Below are 21,074 nucleotides of genomic sequence, written 5' to 3' on the forward strand. Positions count from 1 at the left end.
ATGGCTACACCTTACTAGTCAAAAAGGCTACTGTGGAAAGGGCCCGTAGGAGGAGACATGGGTGGATGACTGGACAGAGACACGCAGTGGACCATATTTGTTTATGGGGGCATGAGGAAGCGGAGGTGATGAGGTGAGATTTTAGACCATGCAGGAACCACCAGCAAATGTATAGTGAGAGAAGGGGGAGTGGACGTCTGGTGAAGCTACTGTAGATTGGGGTGGAGTTAAAACACTGTTCAATACACACCAAACCTCCCACCCTGCACACAGAGTGAGCCTCACACAAGAGCAATACATGTATGCCCTGATCAAAGCTTGCCTGAAGACTGTTGATAGGCAACTGTACAATTTATTTATATAAGTATTGCTGATTCGGTACAGTTGGCCATGAGAACCTGCAACTTGTTATTAATGCTCTACAAGAAAATCGTATTAACCTTAAACTGGTTCTTAACCCTTTCACTACCAAAGGGTTTCACCACCACGACAAATGGTTAACCCTTTCACAACCACACTACAGGTTAACCCTTTCACTACCACACTACAGACGGTGACGTGGTAGTGAAAGGGTTAACCTTCTGTAGTGAAAGGGTTAATGCTGGTAAAACAAAAGTCATGCCGTTTTATGGAGCCAGAAATATACTTTATGAATATCTGCACGTACAGTATCTACCGTAAGTGATTATAGCATAGGAGAGAGTCACTGAATATAAATATCTGGGCATATGACTTGATGGGAAATTGACATTTAAATTCCATGTGGACAACCTCGCCTCTAGGTTGTGACAAAAAATGGCTTCCTGTGCAGAAAGAGAACCAGCTCTCCTCCGATTAGTAGGATTGTCGAAGCGGTTTTCTTATCAGTTTTGGACTATATGGTGATATAGTTTATAGGCTGCGGCTTCAACTCTTAAACCCCCGGACTCTGTCCATCACTCTGACCCGATTCATTTCTGGTTATAGATATAATTTCCCAGAAATGGGAAATAAAGCTTTTTGGTTTTCCGCACCTATTACTTGGAACAATCTTCAGTCTGATCTTAAAATGCAAAGCTTGGTAACCCTGAATGTTTACGGCTATGGTGAAGCCTATTGTAACCAGGTTCTCAGTGTGCAAATATTTTATATGATAATGTTGTAATGTTACTTTTTATCTGTAATGTCTATGTGTTTATTTAGAAATTCTGTGTTGCTGCTATTCTTGGCCAGGTCTCCCTTGTAAAAGAGATCCTGGATCTCAATGAGAAAAACCTGGTTAAATAAAGGCAGACATTATATTGCTCCTATTGCTATTAATTCTTCTATATACCTACTTATAACTCTGTATGATAGCATGTACAATAGTGCTATACACTATATATATTTATTCTCTTACCGTATATATATATATATATATATATATATAGTGCTCTCTGGCCATGCTAACATAAGCTAATTAGTGAGTAATCTGCCACATCAGTCTGTACATACCTGCATATAATCCTTTTTCCATATCTGTAGATACTATATCTGTACATAACCCTTACCTATTCTATACTCTAGTATGACTTACTACCATAGTGTCTTTATACCTATCACTGTACATATTGATACTGCAACTCTGTACATACATCTGATTGGCACTAATTGAATGAGAACTTAAATACTATGGGCATGAAGATGGATTCCCTGAGATGACCAGAGGCAGGCAGCCCATGGTTCCTGCTGGTTAAGAATGATGGGATGTGGGTGATATCCCTACAACTCATAACAGGCAGTAGACTTGGAAAATGTCTGGTTTCTATTCCATTATAAATGGTCTTTCTTGTTTTGCTACATACTCGATATTCTTTTCTGTTGAAAAACACGTTTGACAACATCTATGCCATTGTAACAATCTGGAATACATCTCGATACATTATGAAATTGGTGCCATAGTAGCCACTGAGCGGTGGAACTCTGTAGCTCTTGGCTGCTCCTGTGGTCTCATTCCACTCGCTCTTTTACTGCTCCCCACTGTGCGAACCAGGGCTTTGTAGCAGTGTGGCATGCCCACGACCCCACTGTCCATCAGGCTTTAGGAGGGGAATTGAGGTGATTGTGTGTTGACCTCTCTTGCTCATCAAAGGTTATCAACAGTCAGAGTGCTTCCTGAGTAATTCCACTGACGCGGCGTGTGCTGCACCCATAGCGGCATTATGACGCATCACATCAAGTTCAAATAAACCAATCATTATCAGAATAATAACGGAGCTTACTTGGAAAAAAATGCAACTATTCTTTAAAAACCAGATTGCTAAGACGTTTATCTTATTGCGAGTGGCTTGTTATCACATTTGAATAGTCTTTTTTCTTTCCCTGTTAAAGGTCTGTTATCACCTCTAGAGCAGTGTTTCAGTGCCCTCTCTCTCTCTTTGATAGCGCTGCCAGAGGATATGTGTATTAGAGCTGCCACACTACACCAGTTTGAACTAATGACACTGCCCAGATTACTTAAAGACCCAGTGATTTCACAGGAGATAATTCTGACTCAACGTCTCCAATACACAACAGCATTCTTGCCTGGACAAGGCCGCTTTTGGCGGGAAACCGACTCGTATCACATCGCACTGAGACGAGGACATGAGAAGATGGTAGGTTCTTTGCTTTATTGCTATTTCACCCTGCAAACCAAATCAGAAATATCATCCAACAAAAGCATGTTTTACATTCCTCTGTATGACACTTGTGGTGAAAAGAAATTATTCAGTATTATGACGTTCTTAAAGGCATATCTCAAGAGAGGCGTCAGGGAATGGGTATAGCGACAGAGGCATCCGATTGGAATGATGTGAAAAACACATTTTTTTTCTTTCCCCTTTTCAATGGAGCTTCATCTCCATGCAATGATCTAGAATGCTGAAGAGAGTTTTCAGTGTAGATTGTTCAAATCACCCATCACTCTACAGGAAGGCACACCCGATTCCACCTTGGAATCACTTTCAAAGCCTTTACAAATGTAGCTGATTTGCACTTAAATTACATTTGACACACACGAAAAAGGCTAACACACTGGAAATATTGGGCCTCCATGCTGGTCGAGGAATGGAGGGGGTGGGTTGGAGAAGGTACTCATTTGCCTCTCCATCATGGTGGTAGTCAAGGGTAGTCGTTGCCTCTCTTCTAGAGCATCATGGTGGTGTTTAAGGGTAGTTGACTCACATCTCTTCAATGCCGATTGAAGTTAGATGTCCATTTCAAACTGTGCATCATCACCTTAAAAAACAACAATGCATACACATTTTTAACAGTGGAACAACACTAAATGGATCACTTCACAGAGATGAAAGCTACATTTGAGATGCTTATAATGTAATAGTGGCACCTGCATAAGCGGTACTGCCTTGGTGTTTTCAGTATTTCCCCCCCCCCCCATCACCCTCTTTACTCCGTCACACCTGTGCTTTTTTATTTGATTTTTGTTGCCTTTTCTCCCCAATTTAGTTGTAATACCAACTCTACTACTACTGTCGGTCTGGTGAGGGTATAGACGACCATGTCTCCTCCTGGTTGCAGCAGACCATTTGAGGCTAGAGCAGAGACAGTGAGTGTTGTGTTGAAGAGTCTGTGTTCTTCAAGTTAAGTTAAGTTGTACCTTTATCAATGGCCTTGGGGAAATTTGTTCTCTGCATTTGACCCATCCTGACTAATTTAGGAGCAGTGGGCAGCCACCCATAGTGCAGCGCGCAGGGACCAACTCCAGTTGTAATGTCAATACAATCCAGTTGTAATGTCAATACCTTGGCCAAGGGACCAACTCCAGTTGTAATGCAAGTACCTTGGTCAAGGGCAATGGCAGGAAACCTAACATGTCTGGTGTGGGAGGAAACCCACGCAAACACGGGGAGAACATGTAAACTCCACCCCCCCTGCTGGGGGTTTGAACCCAGGACCTTCTCGCTGCGAGGCAACAGTGTTGACCACTGTGACGCCCAGACACACCACTGGTGGTCTTCAACATACCTGGAGGTATTGCAGGTATACCTACTAACCACATATAGCCCATACAGTGGCTAGTATTTTAGACAATAACAAGATTGAGTCTAAAAGCCCAGCTAACATGATGTTTGAGAACCACTGGATTATAACTAACCCAAACAACAAGTTAGTATGATCTGCATGACACCAACCAAACTATCGGGGCAATGGAAGGTTCCTGCAAAGAACAATAAAAAGGGGCAGATTTGGCTAATCTTTTGTTCCCTCAGCAATCAGACTGTTAAACAAGAGGGACAGAACAACATAGGATCTACCAGTCGTTTGTCTAGGGCTATGTGCAATGGTAATCCTTGTGCAATAATTGGTATGGTGCAATGTATTTCTATGTGTTTTTATATTAAGTATGTTAGGGGACTGTATAATACAAAAATACAAAATGCAGACCTCTATATTAAAGAGGTCTGCATTTTGTATTTGTATCCTTTCTGCAACTGTTTACTTTTGCACCTTGACCACTAAAATGTCCCTACTTGTCCCTACTGTTGGTGCAATCTGACACTGGCGGCCAGCATGAAATCCACTAAATCTGGAACATCATCGTAGCAGTCAAGGAAGCGGCGCGATGTTTGATAAATGAAGGCTGACAGGCAGTGTGTCTGTGCCCCAGTGTGTCTGTGCCCCAGTGTGTCTGTGCCCCAGAGTGCTCTCGGGCCATGCTAATGTAAGAGTGAGTCTTCTGACACATCCATCTGTACATACCGGCATATAATCCTTTGTACACATCTGTAGATACTATATCTATATCTGTACATATCCCTTACTACAGTAGTTACACTGCTGGCCAGTATGACTTACTACTACCACTACCATAGTGTCTTTATACCCATCACTGTACATAATAATACTGTTAATAATAAAACTCTGTACATACATCCGATTAGCACTACACTCAGTAGTACTAATTTATATGTTTAATCACCTGTACACATTGCATTTTACTGTTACATTTATACTCTGGTTGGAAGCCAAACCTCTATTCATTGTACTGTACTTATAGTATATAATGACAATACATTTGAATCTAATCTAACAAGTTAGGTTATTGGCAGCATGGACCGAATGCACTCTGAAGCTCAGAAGATTGTGTAGTTGCCTTCATTTAGGACGGATCACCCTGCTTATTCGACTCCACTGTGCCATCTTTAAATGTAACGTCAGCGCTGAAGCTCTAGCTAACAACTGTCTTATTTGGAGAGAAGGGCGTCACGGCCCAGCCTACGGTACGGTCACAGCTCTTCCTGGGGGCAGCAGTAATTCTAGTGTGATCGCCCCCCAGCCTGTGGTCACTGCTCTTCCTGGGGGCAGCAGTAATTCTAGTGTGATCGCCCCCCAGCCTGTGGTCACGGCTCTTCCTGGGGGCAGCAGTAATTCTAGTGTGATCGCCCCCCAGCCTGTGGTCACTGCTCTTCCTGGGGGCAGCAGTAATTCTAGTGTGATCGCCCCCCAGCCTGTGGTCACTGCTCTTCCTGGGGGCAGCAGTAATTCTAGTGTGATCGCCCCCCAGCCTGTGGTCACGGCTCTTCCTGGGGGCAGCAGTAATTCTAGTGTGATCGCCCCCCAGCCTGTGGTCACTGCTCTTCCTGGGGGCAGCAGTAATTCTAGTGTGATCGCCCCCCAGCCTGTGGTCACGGCTCTTCCTGGGGGCAGCAGTAATTCTAGTGTGATTTATAAAGAATGACGTAGAAACCCTGTACCACAGTAATCTGGCTAACTGGCCAATAATGCTTCTTGAAATATTCCCTGACCGGTTTGAATCAAATGTTAACCACTTTTAACTCTAAACTCTAAATGTCAGCCTGGGTCTAGCCTGTAGGCATGTATGTAGACGTGTATGTATGTAGGTGTGTACTGGATGCGTGTGTGTAGGTGTGTATGTATGTGTGTATGTACTGTATGTGTGTACAGTATATGTGTATGTATGTAGGTGTGTATGTACTGTAGGCGTGTATGTACTGTAGGTGTGTATTGTATGTATGCGTGTGTGTAGGTGTGTATGTACTGTATGTGTGTGTGTATGTGTGTATGTATGTAGGTGTGTATGTACTGTAGGTGTGTATGTACTGTAGCCTAGGTGTGTGTGTGTATGCATGATGTGTGTACATCCGCTGTGTGATCAGTAGTCTTCTCACCAATGCTTTTGTTCTCAGGTGCGGAGTTGATGTCGTTGGTGTTGTTCTTCAGTGGTTCTCCATTATGGGCCTTGTCATCAACGTCTTTGAGGGGAGGACTGGTGACCCCTGGAATGTCGGGCAGGGAGGGGGGAGTATTGGCCACTGGAGAGGTGCGACAATCCAACAGGAACTTCCGGTCGTAGATGATTCTGGTACCTTTATTGTGTAGGGAGCCAGGAACGGAGAGGAAAATATAAGCCATAACTAGGGCTTTGTTTTCATAGATGTCTGTTAAAGGGGTAAAACGATGGAATAACGGTGATGACAACTAATAAAAAATGTGTAGTTCGATACATACATTTAAGAAATTGTTCAAATATAAGGTGATACATAAATATAAAACCTTATTATAATCCTAATTATATTATAACATAACAACCGTGACAATTCTTTTTAAATAAAATGTTTATACAAAAGGAAACTTTCATAACCTTTTGTTTTTGCAAAATGTACTGAATTATGTTTTTTTTTTTTATTAATAATGTAATGAAAAAAAGGTAGGCAATATAGCCTCGGCTTCAGCCTACATTTTTTTTTTTTTTTATATTTTTTAATAAATGTCCTACATTGTACATTGCTTTGTAAAAGAATAATTCTCCTCTCATAGTTCATAATGCTCCTCTGCATGCGGTGCCCCCCCCCCTCCCTAGAAAGCATTCTGTTTAATTACATTTAGAACACACAAATTATTGCTAGGGACCTTTCTTTTGACATTATCATGATTCGTTCATAGCCCAAGATACTAAAAGTACTGCAAGTCTGTGATTCCTGTAATCCACAACAATGTACTGCTATTTTAGATTGTAAAACAGGGTTGTTGTTTTGGTTTTACCTTTGGAATTTGTCTGCAATGATACGCATATAAATCAAAGTCTCAAATTGAAGGTTGTCAAGGAAATGTAGGCCTACAAGTAGAGCTGCCGCGGTATCGGTATTACCGCGGTATCGCTGTTACATCATGCCCACCGCAGAGTTGGGCTGAATACCGCATCACCGCTGTTTTTTATAATAATAATAAAGTACCCTGCTCTCGTTGGGCTTGCGGCTCTGCAGATATACCCTACTTCTCTGTCGAGGTTCCAAGCGACCCTATTGGGTACCAGAAAAGTCACATGAAACACTGCAGACCACTGATTGGTCAGAAGAGATACGAGTCACACGTTGGAGCGTCTTGCAGTGCTTTTACTTCCTGAATGTCAGCCATTGATCAGAGCTCACAGTCACAACACGGCTAATACGTTAGCTCCCACCGGAGACCGGAGTGGATTACCGTCGCTCCTCAGGGAACGAGGCATAATGATTTTACTGCAACGAAATGTTATAATAAAAGCCCTTCGTTCTATACACTTGTCTGATTGAAAACTTTATTAACAGACCGCAGAATGGGTACAACTCGGCACGCTCTGAGCAAAGAAAGGAACTGAGATATGAATTGAGTAACGCTTGCCTTGCTATGGTCCGGTAAATACGCTGATGTTATTGAACGTGTAACTATATAACGTTAATGCCACAAAACGAATGCTTTTGTAATCATAAGTAGTAACGTTATAATAATAATAAGAAGAAGAAAGGGTCGGGGGGGTAACCGGCGGGCGCGCCGCTACCACCCCTGCCCGCGACACAGAGGGGAGACTTCGAATCCGTGTTTCACTTTTAATAACGAATGCGTGCTTGCCGAATCCCAAACAATATTCATGCTGCAAAGTCATCCTCTAAAGATAGACATTTAGACTAGAGGCAGGCTATATGCTATAAAGAGTAGACTCCAAAAAAAAAAATGCATTCAAACTTTTTTTTTTTTTTTGTGTGTGTGTGGGGTAATAACCGCAGCGGTAGGAAATATTTCGCAAATTTGTGCGGTAAGGAAAACATCAATACCGCGGCAGCTCTACCTACAAGTCAACCACAATTCTGTTGCGAGTTGCCCACAGGATCCCTTCCAGTTTAGTGAGTTGGCCTTCAAAATAAAAGCATGAGAAAGTTTGTTTACAATAAGATTTAACCTCTTAAAAAAATGGCGGACATTATAGAAAAGTAACTATACTTACAGTATATTTCATTCACGTTCTTCGCTGCCCTGTAACGGGGGCCTGGTGGTACTAAATCCAGATTTAACTCCATTGGAAAGAGGAGATTTGGGCCGATCCATAGATGTATTTATAGGCCCGATATTCTATATTCATATTTCAAATTGCATGTGTCCGGATGGCAAAATGCAGTACTGCATCTACAAGAAAACCTGTAAATCATCTGCCATCATCATCATTAATTTGCTCAGATTTTTTGTACACTTGATCTCAAGAAGGTGCTGAATGAGCTAAATGTTTCATGTCTGGTCAATGTTAGCATGGTGTTATTCACTGTCAAAGGTGGAAATCTTTTTTTAAATAATAATAATTGATATTCTCCTTTGGTTCATTACAATTTACTCAAGCATAGTAAGTTAGTAACAGACACAATATTTGGGAATACATTCCACTGGGAATACTAAGCCTTAGCCATATTTTCAGAAAATCTGCCTAAAAGTACATACTAGGGATGCCCCGATCACGTTTTTTGCCACCGATACCGATCACCGATCGTCGTGAGCCATATCGGCCGATACCGATCCGATTGTTTTTGATTAAAAAGAAATAAAAATGTATTTTATATAAAAAGTTTTTTTTTTTTTTTTTTTATAAAATATATATATTATATAATTAGACTTGTACTTGTATTATCTGCGAGACATCGCCACCACGCAACAAGTCAAAATGCTCACTATCTGCAAACAGCTCCACTGTCTGTGTGTACTCTAGTAGCCTCCAGCTCCAAAAAGGATTCTCCGGCGCTGCAGCGGGACCCCATTGGTAACGTTAAGTGCTTTGGTCATTTCACATTCAGCAAGCCCTCAGCTCGAATACGCATTAAATCAATGTTATAAGACATTGATATCAAGAGCTATCTGTAGCTACTGCTAGCCGGCTAGATGACGTTAAGACAGAACTTTAGTTCAATGGGACATTTCGTTTTGAACAGTAAACTAACATCAGCTAACGCAAGCTAACGCAAGCTAACTGAGGTATGAACATGAACTACTAGACTTTCTGGATCATTTGTTGATATCAGGAGCTATCGGTAGCTAGCCGGCTAAATACCGTTAGACAATGCCTACTAAACGTGAATAGTTGACTGGGTAATTTTGTTTAAACAGTAACGATAGCTAGGTAGCTAACGTTAGCGCAGGTCGAATGCACTACAGACTCGAGCAGAGGAGCCGCACCTCTTTGTTTACAAACTCTACACGGGGGCGGGCGGTGCTAGGGAGGAGGAGCAGCGGCAGTTTGCAGGTCGTGTGTGTCTGAGACAGACAGCGAGTGAGAGCTTCGCTTGATCGGTTTCCGCTATCGGCGAATATGACTAATTATCGGAATTCACAGATTGCATATTTATACTGAGTATCGGCCGATAACGATCGGTGGCCGATCCATCGGGGCATCCCTAGTACATACCCAAGTAAATGGAAGATTGCTCCACTTCTACAAGGACCATTTGCATGTTCTTGCATGTATCTCTAGGGACATCCGACATCATGGTTAACAGTCTAGGGCTGCAACGATTAGTCGACGACGTCGATTATAAAAAAATCGTCGACGAGAAATTGTTGCGTCGATTAGTCATTAAATTTTTTTCTTTTTCTTTTGTACACTACCTATCTTTGTGAGAGTGGCTTCTCAGGGTTCCAGACAACATCATAACATGATGATCCCATAGCAAATTTTGGACATTGAAAACATTGTTCCCCTGCAGGAGATGATGATCAGACTAGACACACAATACATTACACACGCACTCCTCTCACTCACACACAGCGATCAGAGTAAGACACACACATACACACTCCTCTCACTCACACACAGCGATCAGAGTAAGACACACACACATACACACTCCTCTCACTCACACACAGCGATCAGAGTAAGACACACACACATTCACACTCCTCTCTCTCACACACAGCAATCAGAGTAAGACACACACACATTCACACTCCTCTCACTCACACACAGCGATCAGAGTAAGACACACACACATACACAAATTACACAGTACACACCTCTCACTCACACAGCGATCAGAGTAAGACACACACACAAATTACACAGTACACACACTCCTCTCACTCACACAGCGATCAGAGTAAGACACACACACATACACACATACACACACGGACTCCTCTCACACACAGCAAACAAAAGACCTAGAAGTCTGTCTGATCTGACTCATCCCCCTCTCCCCTTACAGCTGTTCCACGTCACCCTCCTGGTCCTGGACCAAGTTACAGCCCCATCAGCCGCGGTGCTGGGGGCAGATGCTGCTAGTTATTTTTCTTTTTTATTATTATTTTTTTTGTTATTTAAAGTACACTTCCACTTTAATTTGTATTATTTAATTTATTTATCTTGTTATGAGTGATTGCTGTATTGTTCTTCAAATACATTTTCATTTAAAGTGGCTTAAGATCCAAATTCAAATGTTTCATGAGTCATTATTTTAATTTGCTATGGGATCATCATGTTATGATGTTGTTGTTTGGTCCTGACAAGAGTCTCAAAGTCTGGGGTGATGGTAGACAAGCAACTCTGAGGTCATGCTCAATGTCCAAACTGTTCCTCTGCTCTGTCTTCAGCTGGACCAGAGCTGAGAAGCCACTTTCACAAAGATAGGTAGTTAAAAAAAAAAAAAAAAGGATTACATAATTGGTTTTCGATTAGTCGACTAATCGAAAAAATAATCGAGTCGACTACCAAATTAATCATTGGTTGCAGCCCTAGTTAACACCAATGCTAACATTGACCAAAAGTGGAAAATCGCTGTCGACCTAAAACATACTTCAATTAATATCTGAAATAAATAAAAGAAAATATGAAAACAAAAACACTAAGGGCTAGATCCACAAAGAATGGATTGCACGGAGCAAGTTGCACTTACTTAAAATTCATTATGAATTGAAAATGGGGGACCCTGATGTAAACAAGACGAAAGTCTTTCTCTAGTCTGCATTCCCTTAACAATTGTGTGTATTGAGCCGTACTGTATTGTACAACAGCGTAATATAGTGCGGGGGACCTTGACCTCTGACCCACACACCGTTTTTACACCTGTTTTTATACACTGTTTTTCATACACCTGTTTTTTACACACCTGCTTTTATCTCATCACGCTCTTATTGATATTGATAGATATGATTTAATAGAATTTTATCATGTGCTTATTTTTTATTCATGATGCAGACATAACGTGAAACAACTGAATGAGAACTGTCAATGTCTGTATACTGTGTGAGCTGCGAGATAGATTAATATCTATCTACCCATTCTGCAATCTGTTAATAAAATTTTCATTCAATCAATCACCGTGCAGATTGATTAATTGAATGAAAATTGTATTAACAGATTGCAGAATGGGTACAATACAGTAAACTTTTGTCTTGTTTACATCAGGGTCCCCCATTTTCAATTCATAATGAATTGTAAGTAAGGGTGCAACTTGCTCCGTGCAATCCATTCTTTGTGGATCTAGCCACAAAATCATTGCTAAACAAACGTAGTGGTGTAAAAATACACTTTGACTGCTGTTTTGATAGGGTCAGGGTCTTTACTCTTGGCTATATTTGAAACATCACCTAATACAGACTGTATTGATTTAACACTGCAAGCAGCACCACCGTGGTTCTCAACAACACTGCAAGCAGCACCACCGTGGTTCTCTTACTTCCATTTGTGTATTTTATTGAGTTTGAATGAGAGCTTTTATTTTAGATTTTTCTTTTTACCGGAAGTCCAAAGGATTTTGTTGCTCGCCTGTTGATTCTGTTGCTGACACAGGCAGGTTTATGGTTCAAAGCCTATACAAGGCCATGAGCCGACAGGCTCTGTGTCTTTGGCTAAGTTCACACAGCAAGCCTTAGCGCTCAATTCAAATGTATTGCTCAGATCAGATTCTCTTTGTTTGGCTGATCACATTATTTAAAAAAAATTGGCCAAGATCAAATTGAATCTGCATGTACGAATGAACAATAACGAAGATGAATATAAACATGGAGGACACTCAAGTCACAGTTTAATCTATAAATTGATATGCAGTGGAAGCCAGCTAATCTGTGAGCAGATGGAGGTGAACGAGAGACATTTCTTCTTTCAATATGCTTTCAACACAGACCGGTTATGATACGTCCCCTAAAGTTTCACTTGTACAGAAGTATCACCCCAAATACTTATAAGGTAAACTCCTCACTGGTCCTCCACTGACCACCTCCATCACAGCTGTCTTCCATGTTTGTATTCACAAAGTGACCCCTGGCAGCGCTGAACTGTGATGAATGCCAATCTAGAATGGTGTCAAAGTTGCATGAATTCTGACTGTTCAGACTGAGGTTGCATTGCAAAAAAAAGAAAAGAATTAATCAGATTTGATGTGATTTGTGCTGTTCACACAGTCATGAAATAATCAGATATGAGTAACATATGAGCAAAAAACAAAATTTGGGCCACTATTGCCTGCAGTGTGAATGTAGCCTTTGAGTCACACCAGTGCCTCAGATGTTTGACAAAATGAAAAAGGAGGAAGTGTCATCACATGACCAATAAACTCATGCAAGTATTTAGGATAGGCGTGTCTGGGACACGTGGAAAGGAAAAGGCAAATCCAAAATCAAAAAGAATTTATGTTATTCATAGAACAATAGTTTTCAATCTTTAGTTAATGAAATAACTCTTAGTTTACACCCCCAAAACAGGGATGTGCATAAGCAGAGCTTTAAAGTTAGTCTATACTTTTACTCTATAATGTTGTCAAACAGCGCCCCTAGGCAAAATAGCCCCTCATGGTATTGCACTTTGTTTACATCTTTTGTTTTTGTCTGATGTTTGGGTTGGATTTCAGTGGGTATATGGGAGGAGTTGCTACTGCTGGTAGGCACTGCCAAGAGAGGTCTGGAGAAATTCAGTGTAATACTAATAAGTTACTCAACTCCAACCAAAACAAAAACTAAACAAAGCGGGGCAGATTCTACCTTTAATATATTGCATGCATTGCATCAGACAAGCACAAGCTAACTGGCTAATGTCAACTGGCAAACATTACAATACACAATTTACCGATATATGAATTACATACATTAACATTAACGTGACGAACGTATATATATATATATATCCCATTAGGACCCACCGTGACACAGGTGTCACACGTACTTTACATGTCCTGGAAATGTCCATATAAAGCGTTTTTCTTGATTTTACCTCATGAAGTCCCAAAGGGACACCAGTGGAACATCCTGGTGGGGTCATGTGACAGATCATGTGATGTTGTGCTCCCATAAACCACCTTTCCACAATGATGACTGATGGTGGTGACTAAATTACAGAAGTAGCTAACATTCAAAAGCTAGATTTTTGTTGCTAAAAGGTAAGATTTGCCCATTTAAGAATTATAATGCTTACATAACATGGGCTTTATGATATATAACCTGTTGTGAACACATTTCTTGAATAAAATGATAAAGAAAACAATTGATAAAAATCGCTGTGACACATATGTCACACCGGGCATATCACCTTAAAATGTTCATGAAAATTTGCTGTGACACGTATGTCACAATGCGAACAATTATTATGATCTGCTCAGTTAATTTGTCTGATTCAATGATATTTTATAGTTAATATATTTTATATTGTTCAATTGTTCAAAGCATATTAAAACAAATATCAGTCATATTTCAATGTAGTACCCTGTAGTGCCATGTAGTACCCTGTGGTGCCATGTAGTACCATGTAGTGCCATGTAGTACCCTGTAGTGCCATGTAGTACCCTGTAGTACCATGTAGTACCCTGTAGTACCCTGTAGTACCATGTAGTACCCTGTAGTGCCATGTAGTACCATGTAGTACCCTGTAGTGCCATGTAGTACCATGTAATATCATGTAGTACCCTGTAGTGCCATGTAGTACCATGTAGTACCCTGTAGTGCCATGTAGTACCATGTAGTGCCCTGTAGTGCCATGTAGTACCCTGTAGTACCATGTAGTACCCTGTAGTGCCATGTAGTACATGTAGTGCCATGTAGTACCCTGTAGTGCCATGTAGTACCATGTAGTACCCTGTAGTGCCATGTAGTACCATGTAGTACCCTGTAAATGTAGTACCCTGTAGTGCCATGTAGTACCCTGTAGCGCCATGTAGTACCCTGTAGTACCATGTAGTGCCATGTAGTACCATGTAGTGCCATCTAGTACCCTGTAGTGCCATGTAGTACCCTGTAGTACCATGTAGTACCATGTAGTACCATGTAGTGCCATGTAGTACCATGTAGTACCCTGTAGTATCATGTAGTACCATGTAGTACCATGTAGTATCATGTAGTACCATGTAGTGCCATGTAGTACCATGTAGTACCACATAGTATCCTGTAGTGCCATGTAGTACCATGTAGTACCATGTAGTGCCATGTAGTACCATGTAGTATCCTGTAGTACCATGTAGTACCATGTAGTGCACTACATGGGAATTAGGAACAAGTTTAATGCTTAACGCCCAATGTGACATATATGTAACTTTTCAGATCTTTGCCATTAGGGGGCGCAATTTTGAAAATAAATTCAGAAATGTGTTCTTTGTAGTCTATTTAGTCAGTCTTATGCCCCTAATAATTTTCCTTGAAGTAGAAATGGGTGTGGGTTCTAATGGGATATATATATATATATATATGGCCCTACAGTCGCAGTGGTGTCCCATATGTAAACACATTTTAATTATTTCAATGTCAGTACTTGTGTGGCCTTTATCCCGAGGCAGCTAACGCTAGCTGATAGCAGTTAGCACCGAGCAGCCTGGCTCATGCAGTGTGTTGCTGTTTGACAGTTAGCAGTTAGCACCGAGCAGCTTGGCTCGTGCGATGTGCTGCTGTTTTGACAGTTAGCAGTTAGCACCGAGCAGCCTGGCTCGTGCGATGTGCTGCTGTTTGACAGTTAGCACCGAGCAGCCTGGCTCGTGCGATGTGTTGCTGTTTGACAGTTAGCACCGAGCAGCCTGGCTCGTGCGATGTGGTGCTGTTTGAGAGTTAGCAGTTAGCACCGAGCAGCTTGGCTCGTGCAATGTGGTGCCGTTTGACAGTTAGCTCCGAGCAGCTTGGCTCGTGCGATGTGCTGCTGTTTGACAGTTAGCAGTTAGCACCGAGCAGCCTGGCTCGTGCGATGTGGTGCTGTTTGACAGTTAGCACCGAGCAGCTTGGCTCGTGCAATGTGGTGCTGTTTGACAGTTAGCAGTTAGCACCGAGCAGCCTGGCTCGTGCGATGTGTTGCTGTTTGACAGTTAGCAGTTAGCATCGAGCAGCCTGGCTTGTGCGATGTGGTGCTGTTTTGACAGTTAGCAGTTAGCATCAAGCAGCCTGGCTCGTGCAGTGTGCTGCTGTTTGACAGTTAGCAGTTAGCATCAAGCAGCCTGGCTCGTGCGATGTGCTGCTGTTTGACAGTTAGCAGTTAGCACAGAGCAGCCTGGCTCGTGCGATGTGGTGCTGTTTGACAGTTAGCAGTTAGCACCGAGCAGCCTGGCTCTTGCAGTGTGCTGCTGTTTGACAGTTAGCAGTTAGCACCGAGCAGCTTGGCTCGTGCGATGTGCTGCTGTTTGACAGTTAGCACCGAGCAGCCTGGCTCGTGCGATGTGCTGCTGTTTGACAGTTAGCACCGAGCAGCCTGGCTCGTGCGATGTGCTGCTGTTTGACAGTTAGCACCGAGCAGCCTGGCTCGTGCGATGTGCTGCTGTTTGACAGTTAGCAGTTAGCATCGAGCAGCCTGGCTCGTGCGATGTGCTGCTTGTTTGACAGTTAGCAGTTAGCACAGAGCAGCCTGGCTCGTGCGATGTGCTGCTGTTTGACAGTTAGCAGTTAGCACCGAGCAGCCTGGCTCGTGCAGTGTGGTGCCGTTTGACAGTTAGCAGTTAGCACCGAGCAGCTTAGCTCGTGCGATGTGGTGCTGTTTGACAGTTAGCAGTTAGCACCGAGAAGCTTGGCTTGTGCGATGTGCTGCTGTTTGACAGTTAGCAATTAGCACCGAGCAGCCTGGCTCTTGCAGTGTGCTGCTGTTTGACAGTTAGCAGTTAGCACCGAGCAGCTTGGCTCGTGCGATGTGTTGCTGTTTGACAGTTAGCACCGAGCAGCCTGGCTCGTGCGATGTGCTGCTGTTTGACAGTTAGCAGTTAGCACCGAGCAGCCTGGCTCGTGCGATGTGTTGCTGTTTGACAGTTAGCACCGAGCAGCCTGGCTCGTGCGATGTGCTGCTGTTTGACAAGCAGTTAGCACCGAGCAGCCTGGCTCGTGCGATGTGCTGCTGTTTGACAGTTAGCAGTTAGCACCGAGCAGCCTGGCTCGTGCGATGTGTTGCTGTTTGACAGTTAGCAGTTAGCATCGAGCAGCCTGGCTTGTGCGATGTGGTGCTGTTTTGACAGTTAGCAGTTAGCATCAAGCAGCCTGGCTCGTGCAGTGTGCTGCTGTTTGACAGTTAGCACAGAGCAGCCTGGCTCGTGCGATGTGGTGCTGTTTGACAGTTAGCAGTTAGCACCGAGCAGCTTAGCTCGTGCGATGTGGTGCTGTTTGACAGTTAGCAGTTAGCACCGAGCAGCTTGGCTTGTGCGATGTGCTGCTGTTTGACAGTTAGCACCGAGCAGCTTGGCTCGTGCGATGTGCTGCTGTTTGACAGTTAGCAATTAGCACCGAGCAGCCTGGCTCTTGCAGTGTGCTGCTGTTTGACAGTTAGCAGTTAGCATCGAGCAGCCTGGCTTGTGCGATGTGCTGCTGTTTGACAGTTAGCATCGAGCAGCCTGGCTCGTGCGATGTGGACAGTTAGCAGTTAGCACCGAGCAGCTTGGCTCGTGCGATGTGCTGCTGTTTGACAGTTAGCAATTAGCACCGAGCAGCCTGGCTCGTGCGATGTGCTGCTGTTTGACAGTTAGCAGTTAGCATCGAGCAGCCTGGCTCGTGCAATGTGCTGCTGTTTGACAGTTAGCACAGAGCAGCTTGGCTCGTGCGATGTGCTGCTGTTTGACAGTTAGCAGTTAGCATGGAGCAGCCTGGCTCGTGCAGTGTGCTGCTGTTTGACAGTTAGCAGTTAGCACCGAGCAGCCTGGCTCGTGCGATGTGCTGCTGTTTGACAGTTAGCAGTTAGCACCGAGCAGCCTGGCTCGTGCAGTGTGCTGCTGTTTGACAGTTAGCAGTTAGCATGGAGCAGCTTGGCTCTTGCAATGTGCTGCTGTTTGACAGTTAGCAGTTAGCACCGAGCAGCCTGGCTCGTGCGATGTGGTGCTGTTTGACAGTTAGCATCGAGCAGCCTGGCTCGTGCGATGTGGTGCTGTTTGACAGTTAGCAGTTAGCATCGAGCAGCTTGGCTCGTGCGATGTGCTGCTGTTTGACAGTTAGCAGTTAGCACCGAGCAGCCTGGCTCGTGCGATGTGCTGCTGTTTGACAGTTAGCAGTTAACACCGAGCAGCCTGGCTCGTGCGATGTGGTGCTGTTTGACAGTTAGCAGTTAGCACCGAGCAGCCTGGCTCGTGCGATGTGGACAGTTAGCAGTTAGCACCGAGCAGCCTGGCTCGTGCAGTGTGCTGCTGTTTGACAGTTAGCACAGAGCAGCCTGGCTCGTGCAATGTGGTGCTGTTTGACAGCTAGCAGTTAGCATGGAGCAGCCTGGCTCGTGCGATGTGGTGCCGTTTGACAGTTAGCAGTTAGCACCGAGCAGCCTGGCTGCTGTTTGACAGGAGAGGTACTTCCTGCAGTTAGCATCAGTGCAGCAGGCATGCAATAGTTTTGAGAAAGTTGCTAGAAAGTGATCAAAGCTAGTCAGCAATATCTAAAAATCGTTCACCAACGCACAAGTAAACATATAGAGTCATGCAAACTATTATTATTAGTTATGCTGCATACCGCCAGGCGTTGTGCTGAAAAGTGTTCCTCCGGGAGTTGTAGAGTAGTCATGCGGCATTTGCGCTCCATCGCCTATGGTCACCCGCCTGGTCGTCGGGATGGCCTTGGTGATGGTCTCCTGACAGCCTGTAGACATCTTCGCTTGCTTTATTAAACTATATAACTATCTAACTAACATGAAACAAGACAACAAAGAAGTCCTGGATTGACAACAAAACAAACTAAACAAACAACAAAACAAAACGGCGCCCAGTTGTTTCAGATAGTGCTTTGGCGGCTCAGTAAGTGGCTATTCTTTTTTGATAAATAAAATATAAATACCTCTTTGTCATTAGTGCAAATAGTATGTAATGTCTCTAAACCTGCCACATTACAACATACAATGTCCCAGAAGTGGCCAGGTTCTTCATTAAAAGGACCCGAGCACACGTTATTTGCCTCACCCTACACGTACAAAACAACAGTAAGAAGGACACAGGGAAATGCTCTTGGGTCGAAAAATTGCGATTCTCCTGCCCCCTAATGGCGCTAAATGGTATCACGCTTCATAATGTTCAGGTTCGATCCGATTGATTGATTGAACATTTTATTAACAGATTGCAGAATGGGTACATACAGTACAGCTCAATACACACAATTGTTAAGGGGATGCAGACCAGAGAAATACTTTCGTCTTGTTTACATCAGTGTCCCCCATTTTCAATTCATCATAATAATTCTTCACCCCATTCCGATTTGGGTCCATGGGCTCATAAACATAATATGCATTAGTTAGCTTGTCTGTTTACTTTATTTTTGTGTGTGTGCTGATTTCAGACAAGTTTGTCTTTTAACCACAGTGACGTTTCTAAGCTTAGAAACAGTGATTATCTCTGGATCCGTTCTTAGAAGCTCAGACATACACAATTCTACTTTTTTTTGGGGAATGATGATATTCAAATGGTAATGGTTGGATTTATGATATTCACCAGCTGGGACCAAGGAGTTGTCTCAGCATGGTTGCATTTGTGGATACATAGGAACATCCTGTTACTGGGAAACATTTATTTAAAATTATTTTGACATTGGGTCTCACTTTGTTTCCTACTGCTGAGAACACTTTAATGCTGATCAAATATAGCCCACACACAGTGTAGAATTGAGTTCTCCCGACAGTTATGCTGTTATGTCTTGTTTAGAATGTATTTAAACACCTGGCCCAGGGACAACAGTTGAAAATGTTTTGGCTAACATTGGCACATTTACAGCAATGTTTATTAATGTAAATTTACTGTCCCTGAATTTTTTTTTTTTATACAACGGCATGCAAATTTCTCGATTCTGATTGGCTGAAACAGTCATTTTACACGTCTTTATTGGCAACAATCCACGCTGCTGGCCCAGGACCCGCCCACAACCGACCCACATCACATCACTCCGCCGGATCACAAGAAGGTGGCCAATAATATTTACAAATGGATATGTTAATGGCGACTAAACGACTAAATATGAAGCGATTCTGTCAAGGGGAATGTGTTAGCCCTTTAAACAATGTTGGATGATGTAATTGATGGGTCTTGAGGCAATCTAGAACAAAAGAAAAATCGCGGTTTGATTGATAGATTAATTGATTGATTTAAATGTCTACTTCCTTCTTGCTACTGACTGCAGCGTTCTCTCTCACTGTCCGACGCTGGCGTACCCACAAACACACACACACACATACACACACACACACACACACACACACACACACACACACACATACACACACACACGCACACACACACTGTGACACACACACACACACACACACACGCACACACACACACACACACTCCTGTCTGCAACAGCGGGGGAGTCAGACTGAGAGAGAAGCAGCGCTGTTTTAAGTGAGCATGGTCTATTGAATTGATTGATTGGTTGATTGCTAATTTTATTACTGTACCCCTGGTTTCCAACTGGTTAAGTTTAGGCTAAAAGAAATAAATAAAAAAATAGGGCGAAGAAAACGTTTTTTTCCTATGCATTCCCTTAACAATTGTGTGTATTGAGCCGTACTGTATTGTACCCATTCTGCATCTGGTAATAAAATTTTCAATCAATCATTCCAATAATACACAGTTGGATGTGTTAGTTGGTTGGATGCACTTCAAGCTGCTTCCACATGAGGCAACTTCTCTCAATCATTCCAATAATACACAGTTGGATGTGTTAGTTTGGTTGGATGCACTTCAAGCTGCTTCCACATGGAGTTGTGGGAACTACTTTTTCTGGCGGATGGTTTTTTCAATAAATCTTCGATTAATGTGTGTTTATTGTATAGAAATAAGGTTGGATGAATCTGGCAGTTGTATAAAAGCTTTACACCACGTGCAGTCGTGATTTGTGACCAATAAACCATGCCTAGGGGGGTCTAACGACCCTCGGCTGCGCCTCGGGCCTAACAACCACCCCTAGGCATGGTTTATTGGTCACAAACCACTCCTGCGTGTGATGTAATGCTTAATTATATAACACTCTTGCATTGATTAAATAAAAATTCAGAGCTGGCCCCAGACATAATATATATGCTGTTGTGTAAGTCAATCACAAGGGTGGTTGACCACACAATTAATAATTTAAGTGTGTTTGCTTTTTTTGCTTCAGCAGATTACACTGTTTACGTCATTAGAAGGGCAAACAAGCCATATAACCAGCTATACACACACATTTCTATATGTAACGGGGAAGCCCGTGGGTATGTCCACAGTCACGGAAACAGGGGTGTTGACGAGTGACTGTGGCATTGCGGGCTGGTAAGTTAAACTCACTTCCTCATAACAGGGTTAACAGACGCATAGGTACGGTAGTTAGGAGTGAATTCACTTCTTAGTGCAGCGGCCTGTGTTGTCGCCCGCAGCGCGGGAGCCCCCTGTTCGACTCCCCCTCGGGACTTTAACATTTAA

The 21,074-nt window shown here is 43.0% G+C and overlaps 1 protein-coding gene across 1 annotated transcript; it reads right to left on the minus strand.

Annotated features, from left to right (window-relative positions):
• Positions 1–2,615: 2,615 nt before the first annotated feature.
• Positions 2,616–18,603, minus strand: LOC311235796 (eukaryotic translation initiation factor 4E-binding protein 1-like). Its single transcript, XM_084323283.1, has 3 exons — positions 18,148–18,603; positions 6,150–6,347; positions 2,616–3,237 (listed from the first exon to the last, which is right to left on the minus strand). Exons 1-3 carry the CDS (start codon positions 18,281–18,283, stop codon positions 3,206–3,208), a joined length of 366 nt encoding a protein of 121 aa, XP_084179409.1. The 5' UTR covers positions 18,284–18,603; the 3' UTR covers positions 2,616–3,205.
• Between the last annotated feature and the right edge of the window lie 2,471 nt (positions 18,604–21,074).

The sequence above is a fragment of the Notolepis coatsorum genome (genome assembly GCF_963971535.1).
Source record: "Notolepis coatsorum genome assembly, chromosome: 10".
Taxonomy (NCBI): Eukaryota; Metazoa; Chordata; class Actinopteri; order Aulopiformes; family Paralepididae; genus Notolepis; species Notolepis coatsorum.

Bases quoted from the DNA above. Each gene is read 5' to 3' on its own strand.
- LOC311235796 (XM_084323283.1), bottom strand. From the start codon at position 18,283: ATGTCTACAGGCTGTCAGGAGACCATCACCAAGGCCATCCCGACGACC. The intron at 6,348-18,147 runs GTATGCAGCATA...TACACAATAAAG, and splicing joins TTTCAGCACAACGCCTGGCG to GTACCAGAATCATCTACGAC. The intron at 3,238-6,149 runs GTGAGAAGACTA...TTGTTTTTTAAG, and splicing joins ACCTGAGAACAAAAGCATTG to GTGATGATGCACAGTTTGAA.